Below are 15,802 nucleotides of genomic sequence, written 5' to 3'. Positions count from 1 at the left end.
TGTTAAAGAGGCCCATAAGCTTATTTTTGACAAAGACCATATTGTTGTAAGCTCTAACTTTACTGGTTGTTTTATCTGTACTTAAGATTTTGGTGTAATGTGTTACCATGCTGTAACCTCTCCCTGGTCTCTCCCGTCGGGACAGAGGCCGCAATAGAGACAGTGAAGTAAAGATTACTCAAGTTGACGACTAACTACGAGCGTTACTTTGAGTGCAATAAAAGCTGAACTAGTAAAAATCAAAGTCTTTATCAGTACACCTACTCAACAAACACATGTGAACATGTAGAAAAATGATATTTCAATCTGCTCTGTCTGCAGTCCCTCATCAACCTCCGCAAATGTTAGGCTTTACAAAGCACAGCATGCTAATTCAGATAATACCAACTTGCCACAAACGAGCTAAAACAACTGTTAATGTTTAACTGTTTAGCTTAGTTTGCATCATATCTTAAAAGTTCCCAGCAGTGACGTTACCTGAGGGCAGTGAATCCCATCAACAGCAGAGGGAGGAGCACAGAGTACAGAAGGAATGAGTGATACGGACTAATGTGTTCTTCATTCTTTCTAAACTTCACTCCATATTTCAATGTCAGGAATATTATTTATTTTATTGCATTTATTTTATTGCATTGGGTTTATATAGTGATTTTGTTGATGTAAACGTTACTGCTGCTGCTCTAAAAAGAACATGTTAAAAAAAATGTAATCGCATGAATTGCGTACTGCTCTTTTCACTACCGTCAGTCTTTCAGAGGCTACAGATGACTGAGTGTTAAAGCTAGAGTGATGATAGTGGTATCATATGAGTCTAGAAGACCTAATGAATCCAGTGGTACCAACCAAGTTAGCTTCTAAGGAAGGGGGCTAAATAATGCTCCAAAGGTAGGCTAAATTTTGGCGAGGGAAAAACAGCATGGCCATTTTTTCATAGATCCGTTGACCTCTAACCTCAAGATATCTGAATGAAAATGGGTTCTGTGGGTACTGAGTCTCCCATTTACAGACATGTCCATGTTATGTTAGTCCCATGCAGTTTGGGCACAAACTATGCACCTATTTGCATCATTGTTTATGACATGTTATTTATTAGAGATTTATTATAAGAAAACCTTGATACACAGTGCTGAGCTAGATCTCAAATTATTTTCAGATTTCCATCTTTCAAGTGATATACACCACTTCTATGTGGCATATGCTGTTGACCTGCTATGTCCCCCAAAAGATCCCATGTCCTCCTGAAAAAACAAACAAACAAAAAAAAAAAAGGTCTTCAGTATACAATTAACCTGCATGTCTTTGGACTGTGGGAGGAAGCCGGAGTACCCGCAGAAAACCCACGCTGACACAGGGAGAACATGCAAACAGCCATATTTAAAATATTCAGTTCTAATCCTGTCCTGTATTGACTGTTTGTTAAAATAGCATTAGTTCTCTCAGTGTCTTCCTCATATTCAGGCAGAAGAGGTTTTGTAACTGAAACATCCCTCATCGAATCGATACTGTATCACATCGAATCAAGTCGAAACAAAATCCAATCGGGACCATGTGAAATTAAATCGAATTGATTCAGAAAATCAGTGGATGTACCAAGCCCTACTTTGGGATATAAAATATCATCACTTCATCATTTTATTCTATTAGACATTTATGTGAATATTTTTTGTCGTAGCTAGCACATGTATCCTTGAGTTATGGTGAAAAATATGTTTTGTGATGTCATGGTGACCTTGAGCTTTGATCGCCAAAATCTAATCAGTTCATCCTTGAGTCCAAGAGGATGTTTGAGGCAAATCTGAAGAAATTTCTTCAGGTGTTCTTGAGATATTGTGTTTCCAAGAATTGAATGAACAGACAAATCTAAATCATAATGCCTCTGACTACGGCTGTTGCCAGCACAGAGGCATAAAAAAATATTTCAGGGTTCCAGCATCTCATAAGTGAGAACTTGGTTATTTTTCTTGTCTTAAAGATACAATGCAAGATTTTCCTGGAAACAAGATGTATAGGCTGATATAGAAGTAATCCCTTTCAATCATAATTCATTAGCAACTCTCTATCTGCAGAGACTTTGCCCCTGCCTGGATTTTTTCCCATTTTCTTGTGTTTGGGACATTTATGGGCTTGAACCCCTACAGGACTCAGGTGAGGTCAGGGGTTTATAAGGACATGGCAAAAAGGTGCGAGACCATAAGAGACACAACACTGAAAAAAACCCAAGTACAGTGAGGCAAAACACCATGCGAGAGTGAGTCTGGGGTTGGCTTTTACTTTAACTTTTGCTGGTAAGCACATTTATGAACAGTTACATACAATCCTGCATAGCAGGGTTATAACATTATATATTACACTCCTCACTGACACTGAAATGTCATGAAGACACAGCCAGTGTGGCTGCCACGTTTTTAAAAACGTATTCTATTGTGTTTTACTCAGGGGGGGTGCTCTAAAACAGAAGTCAGGTTAAGTTTTCATGTGGTCTTTATCAGGTTTTGCTGAATCTGTGTAACTGTTGTGTACCTCTCTATGATATAAACATGATAATGGTCTTTTAGGACGGATACAGACAAAGACCCAATGAGTTTGCTGAATGATCTTCAGGAGTCCAAGAATTTCGCAGCCTCTGTCATTCAAAGGGAACAGGTTGGTGAATTCTGAATAAAATAGAAAGCAAGAATGAGTTTGGAGGAAGTGAACTACACACACACACACACACACACACACACACACACACACACACACCGCAAAACTTAGAGTGTCAGACGCCAACTAATGGCCAATTATTGACAGACGGCCACCCATTGGCTTGTTGTGTCAGGGCCCTTACATAGACATATATAAAGGCGCCAAAATAAAAGTTGTATAACTATAGTTCAACAAATTTAATACATCTATATGGGACTGTCTTTGACCTGATTTAAACCAGGTTATCTGATGTGTTTTTATTATTTTAACTTACAGGATTTTGAGAGCTTCTTGGCAGCTATTGATGAGCAGAAGACACAAGATTGGCTGCTACGTGCTTCAGAGATCTCACGCAGCTACAGCCAAAAACTTCTGGTCATGACTGACGAAGAAAGTTCAACAAATGAAAGAGTGCAACAGGAATACAGCTTGGATCCTCATAACTCATTGATAGTCAGCAAAGAATGCTTGTACAATGTCTCATGTGTACCAGAAGCAGATAGCTACACTATAGTGAAAATATTTGGAAATGTTTCAGAAGATGGAGAAACCATATCCGGCCTTTCTGGCTCATCACTTGCAGAGTTGGTCTTGAACCCATCACTGAAAACTGCGCCTGTTTTCTCGCTTGATGGAAACACAACCAAACAATTCCATTATAGCTTCATTCGAGTTTTTATGGCCAGTGGCACCAAAGCAGTCTTAGAGACAAACCAGGAGAATCAACAGACTTACCTGGCCATGACTGAACTTGAATCAGTTTCTAGCTACCAATCACAAACACCAGCTGATCATACCACACATTATGACCACCAGCAGATCCTCATTATGGAAGATGACTCTACTATCAAAGACGCTGCTGTTTATCTTTATGAAAACCATCCGACAACGACCTCTGTCTACACTCTTGATAGTAACCAAAAACCAGAACTGATCCATGGTGCGGCCGTGCCTCTGTCGGAGGACAGCACACTGGTGCTGGTAGGACATGGCAAGAAAGACTCAGGAGAGATGACACTGGCGGGGCACACAGCACGAGATGTTGCCAAAATCATTCAACACACCTTCAGGGTCTCTGATAAAATCAAAACAACAAGTGTTGTGGCACCTGAGGTCGGATCAGATAAAGCATTCGTTGAAACCCTGATGAGGGAGCTACATGACACCGCCAACATCAAGACAGAGCTGCACCTCAGGGATACTCTGGTTCAGGTCAGGCACACAGGAGAGAAAATCACCCCAGAGATCGTTCCAGAAGGGCTGCGATGGCGAGGTAAAGGTGACAGCAAGAAAGTGGTGGCCAATCGCGATAGAAAGGGATATGTACTTCTTAGAGAGGAGCCCGCCAGTAGAGGAGAGGCAGTTTTTCCCAATGAAAGAAACCTTCTAATACCCAAGAATTCAGTCAATCGTTTAAAGGTCTACAGAGACAGCTGGCCAGATGTGCCAAAGAGATTTATTGACCAGAATGTTTTAGAAAAGTTTGACAGTGCTGACCAAATACGTCATGCTTGTGATGAACTTGAAGCTCTATCTTGGGCATTCTTTCACACAGACCTGCCCCTTCCAGAAAAAATTAACACTGAAAACTTAAATCTGAAAGAGTATTTTCTAACAAAAAAAAATTATTTAAACAATGAGAGGAAATGGAAGTTAGAGAGAAGATTAACTGAGCAAGAACAAAAGAATATTCTCTCCCGCTGTTACATGATTAAGTCAGGAAAAGATGTCAGAAATATCATTCATCACTATGCAAAGAATGGAGAAAACAGCCTTACATACCTGATGGTCAAAGACTGGATATTCAGTGTTGATCCTATAAGTCTGTATGTCGCTCCAATTGGAAAAAAGCTTGACAGCAGTCAGAGAGAAGATAAGCAGAAAATTAATGAGGTTCATGAGTGCATTCGTGATCACATAGACAAAGAAAAATACTCAGACATGCGACCACGAATTCTTAATGACAACAATATAAATAACCCAAAAGAAAGCTACACTGAATATGTGAAAGGTATTTTTCTTGGAGAGCATACAACTACTGTACCACTATCCACTGAGGCCTGGTACACCACATATTTCACTGCATCAGTTATATCTGAATCTGCTAGAAACTTCCGGACATTTCCTCTGGTGCTTATGGCCCTGGATATGGCCGACAGTCCAGACAACAACATTCGAAAGAAAGGACAGGATTTTCTTTTAGAAGAGCATTCAATGGCAAGAGGCTTTACTTGGGTTGACCCAAGCAGACGTGGATTTAGTGGCTCAGCAACACCTGAAGGTTCCAGCAAATTAGAAAACCGAAAACCTAGAAACAAGAAAGACTTAATGAATGACCTTAAAAAACTCATAACAAGAGAAGTTAAACAGTACCAATCGTGGATTCAAGATGAAAATGAAATTTGGCCTCAGATATTGAAAACTGCAGAAAAATACCAGATAACTGAAAGTAATTCAGTTCAAGAAACAAACAATTATAAAACTTTCAAAGCAAAAGACAGCAACAGACCCTCGGCATCTGGATCATTAGGAGGCTATGATGACGGCCAGGTAACACCTCAAGACTTAAAATCTGCCTCAGAGTTGGAAAATTCCGTCAAACTTGAATCATATTTCTCCAGGGTGAGAGTATTATCAGCTGAACAAATTCACACTCAGTTAAGGGCAAAATATGGTGAAAATCTGGCAGAGTTGAGCGTCCAGGGGGACAGTGCCAGAATAGAAAATGGACAGTTCATATGTCAACTGTTCAAGGGTGCTGATACTGAACCTCATGAGTTTAGGGCCGAGTTATCTCCAGAGAGTCAAAGTTACAATGACAGGTTGTTGGAGAGCATTGACACAGCAATTAATGACATGGAGATTCACAGTTCAACCTCCTCCCATCAAGTCAACAAGTATGTAGAGCACACTGGGACTGCTGTTGGGACACTCGGCCTCATGCTGGGAATGAGAGGAGCTGTTCGTGCTTTTGAACAAGGTGACATCGCAGATGGTGTGGTGGGATCTCTGCAAACTGCTCATGGCGTGACGACTATGACAACATCTGTTATTGCAAGACAAACTCTGTCCTCACAGACAAGAATCACCAGAGCTGCAACAGCGATCATGAAAAGCCCTGCCATAAAGGGCACTATGACGGTTATACCAGTAGTGGGAATGGGATTTGGGGTATACAATTTGGCACAAGATTTGAAGCGAGGTGACACCCTGGGATATATTGATGCTGCCCTAGATGCTGGTATGATTCCTTTGGATGCTCTTGCAATTGTTCAGCCTGAAGTAGCACCGCTTATAGTGGCTCTGTCAGCAGTCCGGACAGTCATTGATGATGTTTATATGGGCATACAGAACGAACTAAAAAACATCCCGAAGGAAGCTGGAGTTCTGGAGAAACTGCGGGCTGTTTCTTTTGGCTTCGTAAAGGGAACTTTACACTTTGCAATTCACGTAGCAAGCTTCTTCTACAATTGGCGTTATGATGAAATTGCGGAGGGGCACAGATTCGTTGAGCAGATATCAGACTATCACAAATATTACAGAATTACAAAGGAACAGGATGGAACGAGGGCCATTGATTTTAGTGGTGGTGACGCTTCTTGGAATGGAGGTGGTATTCACTTCCACCTTGCGGACCAGGGCGAGTCTGAGCTCTGCTTGCACTATTTTGTATCTAATGATGAGAAATATGGGAAGAGTTGTGAGAAAATTGATACACATGGAAGCAAAGATATAATTCTTGGCCTGGGAGAGTCACATCAATTAGAGTACACAAAATTACAGAAGAAAATCCTCATGTTCATACCAGCCGGCTCTGTGAATGTAGTTTCAGGTTATAAAGCTGTATCAAACTCAAGTTATGGGGTATACAAGGGAAATAGAGATGCTAATCGTTTTTTTGCAATTCAGAAGGCAGAGCAAAAAATGATTCAAGTCATGTTAAACTACTATTACATGCTTTACGGTGAACCAGGTGATGACATATTCTACCTGGGTCCACAGAGAAGTTTCGTTCAAGGCTCGAGTGGAAAAGACACATACATCATTCCTGAAAATGGAGGGAAAACAATCATTAACAACTACGATCCTTCCAAAGCACTAGACATTCTTCATTTCAGCGTTAATTACAGTCAGATTTCTGTGTCTAAATCTGGAGATGATGTTGTGTTGATGTATGAGAGCAGTCATTCTGTTACCATACAAGGATGGTTTTTAGGGGAACTGTATCGTCACATGACCATGATGTCAGGAGATGGTGTCTTGTTTGAGATTTCCTCCACTGTGATTTCTTCTGTACAGCTGGTGGCTAGAGGAATTAACAAGATGTTTAAGACACAAGGTGAAACTGTGGATGCATCAGAGCCACTTCTAAGTACAGTAACAAATATCTTGGGGACTCGGTATAATGACGTGCTCATTGGAAATAGAGAAAAGAATCTGATAGATGGAGGAGGAGGAGTTTTTGATTATTTGATTGGTGGTGAAGGAGAAGACATATATATAGTGAAAGACAGAGGACACAGAGAAGAGTCTTCAGTGTGGATTAACAATGGTGCGAGGGACTCTAAAATAGACATGGTCATAATAGAAGCAAATTTCCACACTTTTAAAGCCAGGGCACAAGGTCACAATGTTGTTCTGAACGCATTCTACGACAATGCACGCGTCAATGTGATTATAGTTTTTTGGTTCAGGTCACCAGCATACAGACATTTGCTTGTTGTCACAAAGGATCTGATCACTTTCACAATCTCAGATAACAAGGCTGACTGCCTGGAGAGTGACCCGTTCAACAAGTGCATAAAAAGTCGCAGCATTGACTACAGTAACTCCACATCTGCTCTGGCGGTGGACCTTGAAAAGGACGAGGCTTTTGACAGCGTGACAGAAGTACACGGGTCAGAGTTTGATGATGACATTAGAGGGAATAAACATCACAATGTTATTTTCCCAGGAAAAGGAAACGATTTCATCGAGGGCAGAGGAGGGGAGGACTGGTATGTTATCACACCAGGCCAAGGAGTCAAAACCATCAACAATAAATCACCAGATCTAGCTTTGGATATTCTCTTCCTGAAAGAACAATATCACCATATAAAATGTAGTTGTGAAGAACAGAGCATTATCATTTGGGTACACGGAAAGCAAGATGTTATTTTACAGAACTGGTTTGATTCAAAGAATTATCAGCACCTGCAGATCAAGACCAGTGACGGAATAACAGCTGGACTGATGCCCAACCACAGCAGCTGTGCCGAGTCTCTAATGTTCCCCTTAACTGCTGATTATAGAAACCAGGAACCTGAACCACTTCATTCACTCCAAACAACTCTCCAGAAACGGTCAGTAGATGTAGAAGATGATTTGACTTCTTCTGGACATGATGGGTGTTTCCGATATACAAGAAAAAATTCTGAGGACAGATTCTTCTGTGACCGTCAAGGCAAAGTGATGATGATGAATAATGCAGAGTCAGTCAAAGAAATGTATGGTTCCTCAGGTTTCGACATCATGGTTGGGAACAGCAAAGAGAATTTGCTTGATCCTTACACCGGAGGTGCATTGATGTTTGGAGGTGAAGGAAAAGACACTTACATAATCAAACATGAGTATGGAAACAACTTATTGATCGATAACTTTGCAGAAGATCAGAATATTGATACTGTGTTGGTTGACATGGATTTTTTTGATGGCAGCCGAGTTGCACTAAGATCATCAACAGCAGATCTGAATGTGACGATCACAACAAATGGGAAACAATTAAAATTCAGTCTGCTCAACTACAATGATGGTGACCAACATCAGCACCTAGAGTTTCTGAGCTCTGACGGAGTGACTTTTAAATTGATATCACTAAACTCAACTGAAGATGCTCCTTCCTTTCAAATTGAAGCTTTCAAAGTGACTCTGAAACAATTGCAGGTTGACTGCCGTTTGGACTTTAGCTTTCAGAGAAATCTGTCAAAGGTCCACACTGTGCAAGGCTGTCCTGCCCAGTCCAATGACATACTAGGCAATGACCGAGACAATGTTCTAATTGGTGGATGGAAGGATGACGCCTTGGAAGGAGGTGAAGGAGATGACACACTCATAGGGGGAAAAGGAGCTGACATCCTGATTGGTGACTTGGGAGACGACACTCTTTATGGCGGTGATGGAAATGACACGATGATGGGAAACTCTGGTCGGGATGTTTTCATTCCTGGACCAGGGGCTGATCTGGTGGATGGCGGTCCTGGCAGAGACGCTGTTCTCTACCGAGGTGATCCTGACACAGGTAAAGGGGTTTATGTTAACCTGCTGACTGGACAAGGCCGCTATGCCGATGCTGAGGGGGACGTGCTGAAGGACATTGAGACAGTCATTGGCACCATCTATTCTGATGTCTTGGTGTCTGGTTACAAAAGTGCTCTTCTCAAAGGCTCTGACGGCAATGACATCTTAGCGTCCACTGGTGGTGATTACTTGGTCGGGGGTGATGGAAATGACATTTACATGTTGGCTTTCCACCACGGTTCAGTCACCATTGATAACTGTGCAAGTGACACAGCTACAGACGTCTTGTACTTGAGCTCACAGTCAACACAGATATCTGAGTGCCAACATTTAACTGACAAAGTTCTCCTGACTTTCTCTGGACCCAACCAAAGTACTGTTAATATTGCACTGAAAGGCTGGATCAGTGATGATAATGAGTGTGGTCATTTGAAATTTTTCTACAGAAATGGGGAGGTGTCTGTGAGTGAGCTGCTGCAAGAGTGTCAGTCAGAATAGAAGAAAGCAGCTTAGTCTTCAGCCATCGGTTTATCTGCAGTCTTGTCCTCTTTCATTGTTTTGATTTTACAAACATGCAGGTAATTGGTTTTAAGGGTGCAAAAACAAAAAACGCAGGATCAAACAGAAAAAAATGCTGACGCAGAATCAGTTTAATCGGAATCATTTGTGATGCAACGGTTTGTTGTTTATATAATTTTCAAAATCTCACAGCAGGTTAAAACATCAGTGAATCCCAATGACAAGCTATGATTTCTTCTGAAGAGCATGATGTCTGAATGGATTCCTATTTGGTGATCAACTTAACTGGATGTTAAGGAAATATACCTTAAATGTACCTTATTTTGGGTTATGATTTAAATGTTTTTGACATTTTAACTCAGTGAATTCAAATGTTTCATAACTGTATCAAATCACAAGGATCCTTCATGCTTTATCCCTGGAATTAAAATCATTAAAATATTTTTATGTGTTGAAGGATTTATTTTGATAGATAGATAGATAGATAATGTTGTTGTAAGCTACTGTCATTACCTGCATCTCTCTCTCTCTCTCTCTCTCTCTCATTGTGTCATATGGATTACTGTTAATTTATTATGCTGATCTGTTCTGTACGACATCTATTGCACGTCTGTCCGTCCTGGAAGAGGGATCCCTCCTCAGTTGCTCTTCCTGAGGTTTCTACCGTTTTTTTTTTCCCCGTTAAAGGGGTTTTTTTGGGGAGTTTTTCCTTATCCGCTGTGAGGGTCTTAAGGACAGAGGGATGTCGTATGCTGTAAAGCCCTGTGAGGCAAATTGTGATTTGTGATATTGGGCTTTATAAATAAAATTGAATTGAATTGAATAGATAGATAGATAGATAGATATATACAAAATAAAAACTTTGTGAAAATAAAAACACAAAAAGACAAGATAAAATTACAATAAATAGGCACAGTCTATAAAGCACAGATCGAAAAGGGTATGTACTAGGGATGCACCGAAATGAAAATTTGGGGCCGAAGCCGAAGCCGAATAATATTAAACGCTTGGCCGAATACCGAATACCGAATATCGTTGTTTAGTTTTTCATTAGTTTTTGCAGATGAACCCCCTCCAGATTAGTGTTGTCACGGTACCAAAATTGGGATCCACTGTGCGATACCAGTGAAAATATCATTGTTCTGAGTAGTATCAGGATACCACAGCAAAAATGAGGCAGATGTGCCTTTTGTCATTTATAAAAAGATAAATCACTTTTCTATAATACATCAATGATATTTCAGTGGAATAAATTACTTATTGACTTATTCATACTTCAAAAACAGCATCAATAAGTGATTAACATAGGGGGGATCAAAATAAAATAAATAAATAAAATAAGAATCAACCAGCCACCCTCCTCCCCTGACAAGTCCCTTCATAAGTAACGAACAGTCCCTAAAGTGCGGGGGAACTGCCCATTGTTCCGAAGTCCGTTCCGAAATCATCATGATGCCCTGTGGTTAAGGTCTGGTTAGGTTTAAGCACAAAAACCACTTGGTTAGGGTCAGGAAAAGGTCATGGTGTGGGTTAAAATGAAAAAGAAAGTGACAAACACATAAGCCGTGAGCCTGCTCCGCCTCAAGCCTTTCCCAGCTGACCCAGAGCCGGTCGCAGCGCACCATACGCCCGCCGCCCGCAGCACCGAGGACAGTCGGACATCCCGTTAACGGGAACTAATGGGCTGTCGGACCAATGACATGGACCCAAGTGCGGTGAGGTTTGTGGGCCGTTACCTGCCACAATGACAGAAATGTGAACGGCTCGTTTCTCCTCTGACACGCCACATACCTGTGTTCGGCTGGCTCAGCTGTTCAGGTACGCCAAGAAGAGGATATTATTGGAGCCGACTTGTCCGTCGCCGATGGCCGCCGTATTTGACAGGAATACATTACTATCCGTGTCTGTGACCCCCGTTCAACCGGTGGGATTCGCCTATCGTTTCTGCTGGTGGTTGAAATCTGTACTCACACAGCGTGCTGAACGATTTAAGCCTATTTTGCTCGCTCAAAACTATTTTTAGTCGCAAATGCGAGTGTGGTGACGGACGGATCGCCACACTGCCGACATTTCACTCCGCCCGTCACGGCACGCTGTTTGATTGCGTTATCAAAACACGCCGCTATTATTCGGCCTTGCTTTTAACTTATTCCACCGAATACCGAATGTGTGTTTTTATATTTAAATATATTAAATATATTAAATATTTTAATTTAAATATTCGGCCGAATATATTCGGTTACCGAATATTTGGTGCATCCCTAGTATGTAAGGTGCAGAGAGGCTGTAGTGTGTATATATACAGTGGATATTGCAGAATGAATATTGCACAGAGGTAGTGTCAGTTGTATCAGTATATTGCACATATTACAGACAAGAGTTATTTAGGACTCTTACAGCGGTTGGAAAAAAGCTGTTTTTCAGTCTGTTTGTCCTGGTTTTGATGGCCCTGTACCATCTGCCCGAAGGCAGTAGCTCAAACAGGAAGTGGCCCGGGTGGTAGGAGTCCTTCAGGATGGTGTTGGCTCTCCTGAGGCAGTAAGAGCCATGAAGGTCCTCCAGTGTGGGCAGAGGGCACCCAATGACCTTCTCAGCCATTTTGGTGACCCTCTGGAGTTCTTTCCTGTTTGCCACTGAGCAGCTGGCAAACCACGTACAGAGGCAGTATGTGAGGATGCTCTCCATGGTGGAACGGTAGAAAGACACAAGCAGTCTCTGGCTGATGTTGTTCTTCCTGAGGATTCTCAGGAAGTGGAGTCTTTTTTGTGCTTTCTTTACCAGTTGTGTAGTGTTCTTATTCCAGGTCAGCTTCTCCTCGATGTGGACTCCCAGAAAGCAGAAGTCACTGACCCTTTCTACACAGGTCCCACCGATGAGAATGGGCTGAATGTCCGTTTTGTTATTTCTGAAATCAATGATGAGCTCCTTTGTTTTGGATGTGTTCAGGAGCAGGTTATTGTCTCTACACCACACAGTCAGCTGTTGCACCTCATCCCGGTAAGCGGACTCATCACCTCCTGTGATGCATCCTACCACTGTGGTATCGTCCGCATACTTAATGAAGGTGTTGCTGGTGTGGATGGGGGTGCAGTCTGAAGTGTAGAGGGTGAAAAAGAATGTCCTTCCCTCACTTACTCTTGAGAGTTTGGGTAAAGTAAAAGTACAGTTACAGGAAGAGAAAAACCACAGAGGTTTGATGTAAAATTGCTCAATGGGTTTTCCATAGAAAAGGTCCACTGGCTAAAAATAAAGGCTGATGGTTTTAATGGTGGTGTGGTGATTGATGGGACTGTTCTCAGACCTATAGACACAGGTTCAACCAGAGCCATAAAAACAGAATAACAAGGTGTGTTGACTCAACATATGTCTCTGTGCATTGTGTCTTGTAATAAATGTTTTGGGACTATTTGGTAGTTGGGGCTAAGGGAAGTTTAGTTCTTAAGGCCTTTGGTTAGTCTTAAGACTCATTTATGCTCAACGTTAGATCTTTATGGAATGCAGAGTATGGACAGAGCCTGCATTTATTTCGCCCGTATTTGTGCATGTTTTCCGAAAGCTCACAGATACAGAATAAATGGAGCAGTACCACCAGAAATCAAGAAAACCACAAAGGTATTTTAAAAGTGGCCAAACAGAACAAGTCAGTTCTACTTTTTAAACCATATAACCTTCTTCCACTCTTCCCCTCCTGATCACAGACCCATTGTTTTCTTTTTTTTGGTGGCATAGGGGATCTTTAGGGACAGACAGCAGGTCAACAGTACATGCATCGAAGAAGTGGTGTACGTCATCTGAAAGCATCAAACGTGAAGATTAATTTCTCAGCAAAGTATTTTTTCAGTTGTCAAAATTGTGTTTTGTTAGGCTCCTATTTTAGCTTTTAAAGTTTAGAGTGTTTAAGGGGCTAGGAACATTGTGATGGAAGCATATGATGGCCATTCCAATCAATCAACCATTAATTACATATCGTAAGTTGTTGCAGCAAGTTCTGGGCTGATACCATTTGTTACACAGATCCGGTGCTAAATTTAAGCTTTGGGTCTAAAAATCCCTCCAGAATAAAGAACCAAGACCTTAAGGAACACCACAAAGAAATAAATGCTGTGATTTGGAATCAAAAACTTCTGACATTAAGAGATTTCTATAAGAGAGCACCTCTTGTGGAAACTGCAGAGAAACCCTTACATTTCCAAAAAACTTGAATAAGACATCATCTGAGCGCTGTAAATTTTCACAAGGCTGTGATTATCCTAGAGGTCACTATGAGTCATTTCTAACAGTGATGTCCATTTTTTAAAGAATGATCTCACTACAGTGAAATGACTACTCCATGGGCTGACATTAAACACAAATACAATTGGGCTCATTGAATCCACAGGAGTTTCAGCTTGCCAGTCATATCCAATAAATACATTTCAAACACTGTTTAGGCATTCAAGTATGCAGAAATATTCAAATACAAAACAGGCAAAAATATCACATTTGTACTGCAAAACACTGCATTTCTGCCCCAAAACTGCATGAGACAAGCATAAAGTGGACACATCTGTAAAGAGGAGACACATAGGTACCCATAGAACCCATTTTCATTCAGACATCTTGACGTCAGAGGTCAAGGGACCCCTGGGAAAAAGGCCATGCCAGTATTTCCCTCGCCAAAATTTAGCCGAACTTAAAAGCCTTATTTAACCCCCTTCCTAACAAGCTAGCATGACAGGTTGGTACCAGAGGATGCCATCATAAGATTCCAGTATCTTCAGTATCTAGCTTTAAAATTCAATCTGCCGCTGTCTCTGAAAGACAGTACTGTTGGTCAAAGACACTGGCGTCCCAGTGGAGTAGAGGAGGTCAAACACCCTGCTGGATCAGCTGAAAGAGTCATCATCAAAAAGCTAAAAACAGGCTGTTTCTCCTGACTTTTTAGTTCTCACAGGACAGCCACGCTACAAACACATGACGATCTTATAGCACAGGGTCCGACGTTAAGGTTTTTTTCCTACTTGCCCTGTCGGGTAAGTACTTCTCAAATCTACTTGCCCCATCTAAATTCTTACTTGCCCTGCTTAAGAGGTTCTTTTTCTGGCTGTGTGGTGCATATTTTCGCTCATAACTTATATCTTCCGTCACCAGAGAGGCTCAGCCAATGGAGGCAGCAGCACATAAAAAAGCAGCACACTGCAACTGGCCCCTCCGAGGACAGAAACAGGAGAGGAAATACACAATTTTTAGGGCAAGGCCACTTTGGCCTTTGATAAATACAAATTTATTGGGGCATCACAGCCAAAATGTGGGGCACCAAGGCCAAAACCAATGGTGCAATAACAATATGTGCTAATTACATTGAATGAAGACAAAACAATATATGTGTTGAAAAACAGTACTGAGTTTATTAAACTGGGTGTGCATGACTGGAGATATATCTCGTTTCTTGTTTTGATTTATGTCCCTTATTTTTTAAGTCTTTGAAATCTCTTTATTCTTTTGTTATCTCCTAGTTGTTAAGAAATTATTATTAGAAGAAGATTCTTTATTGTCCTTTCTCAGCACATAACATACATTGAAATGAAATTTGACCTCTGCATTTGACCCATCCTACTGTATACACTGGGAGCAGTGGGCAGCTGCAGTGCAGCATCCAGGGACCAACTCCAGTTCTTTTGCCAGTGCCAGTGGTCAGGGTCACTGACAGGAGTATTCACCTAACATAGCCTACATATCTTTAATTATATAATTATTTATATGTCTCTGTGTATTTTTACATAAATCCCCAATATTTTATTTGCCTTTAAAAATCCTCTTCCTTCATTTAATTTGACAGTGTTTATTGTATTGTATTATATGTATTAATTCTCTACAGGATCTTGTATGTTCTTTAATGTGTGTTCAATTTATTAAAAGAAAAAAACAAAAAAACGTTTTGGTGAACCCTGCAGCAAAGTGAAACCTCTTTGCCTCCCAGTTTGTTCCTGGCGGCAGAGCAGAGTGAACCATCTTCCTTCTCAGAGGATCTTTGTCCCATCTCCGTGTAAACAGTTTTCACTGGCGATTTGACAGTCACTAGAAGCACATTATGAACCTTTGTAAAAGTTTCTGCGTGGTACCTGTGTTGTACATGAGCTAACGTTAGCGGCTAAGGACTCAGAGGCTGTCAGGTATATGTGTGTGTGTCTCTCGGAGTGTCAGTAATGTTACGTTAACTTGGCCGGAGCCTTGCTATGCTGTTTGTCATAAAAAACAGGGCATGCTAATGTAATACTGGCCGTATGGGTAGGAGGGGCATTACGGCCACACACCGGGGACTCCACGGCACTGGCCGTTTGGC

At 41.3% G+C, this 15,802-nt stretch overlaps 1 protein-coding gene and 1 long non-coding RNA gene across 2 annotated transcripts in view; one reads left to right on the top strand and one right to left on the bottom strand.

Moving 5' to 3' along the window:
• The window catches only part of LOC144464322 (uncharacterized), a 59,573-nt gene that overhangs the window by 10,483 nt on the left and 33,288 nt on the right, over positions 1–15,802 (bottom strand). The window lies entirely within an intron of this gene.
• LOC144464313 (uncharacterized) lies at positions 2,952–9,714 on the top strand. Its single transcript, XM_078171027.1, has one exon. It carries the CDS (start codon positions 3,064–3,066, stop codon positions 9,457–9,459), a length of 6,396 nt encoding a protein of 2,131 aa, XP_078027153.1. The 5' UTR covers positions 2,952–3,063; the 3' UTR covers positions 9,460–9,714.

Source organism: Epinephelus lanceolatus, chromosome 9, assembly GCF_041903045.1.
Source record: "Epinephelus lanceolatus isolate andai-2023 chromosome 9, ASM4190304v1, whole genome shotgun sequence".
Lineage (NCBI taxonomy): Eukaryota > Metazoa > Chordata > Actinopteri > Perciformes > Serranidae > Epinephelus > Epinephelus lanceolatus.
Note: the sequence above shows the minus strand (reverse complement) of the source record. Positions and strands in the feature narration are given on the sequence as shown.

What these genes read in the sequence shown, in the direction of transcription:
- LOC144464313 (XM_078171027.1), top strand. Translation starts at nt 3,064, where the DNA reads ATGACTGACGAAGAAAGTTCAACAAATGAAAGAGTGCAACAGGAATAC.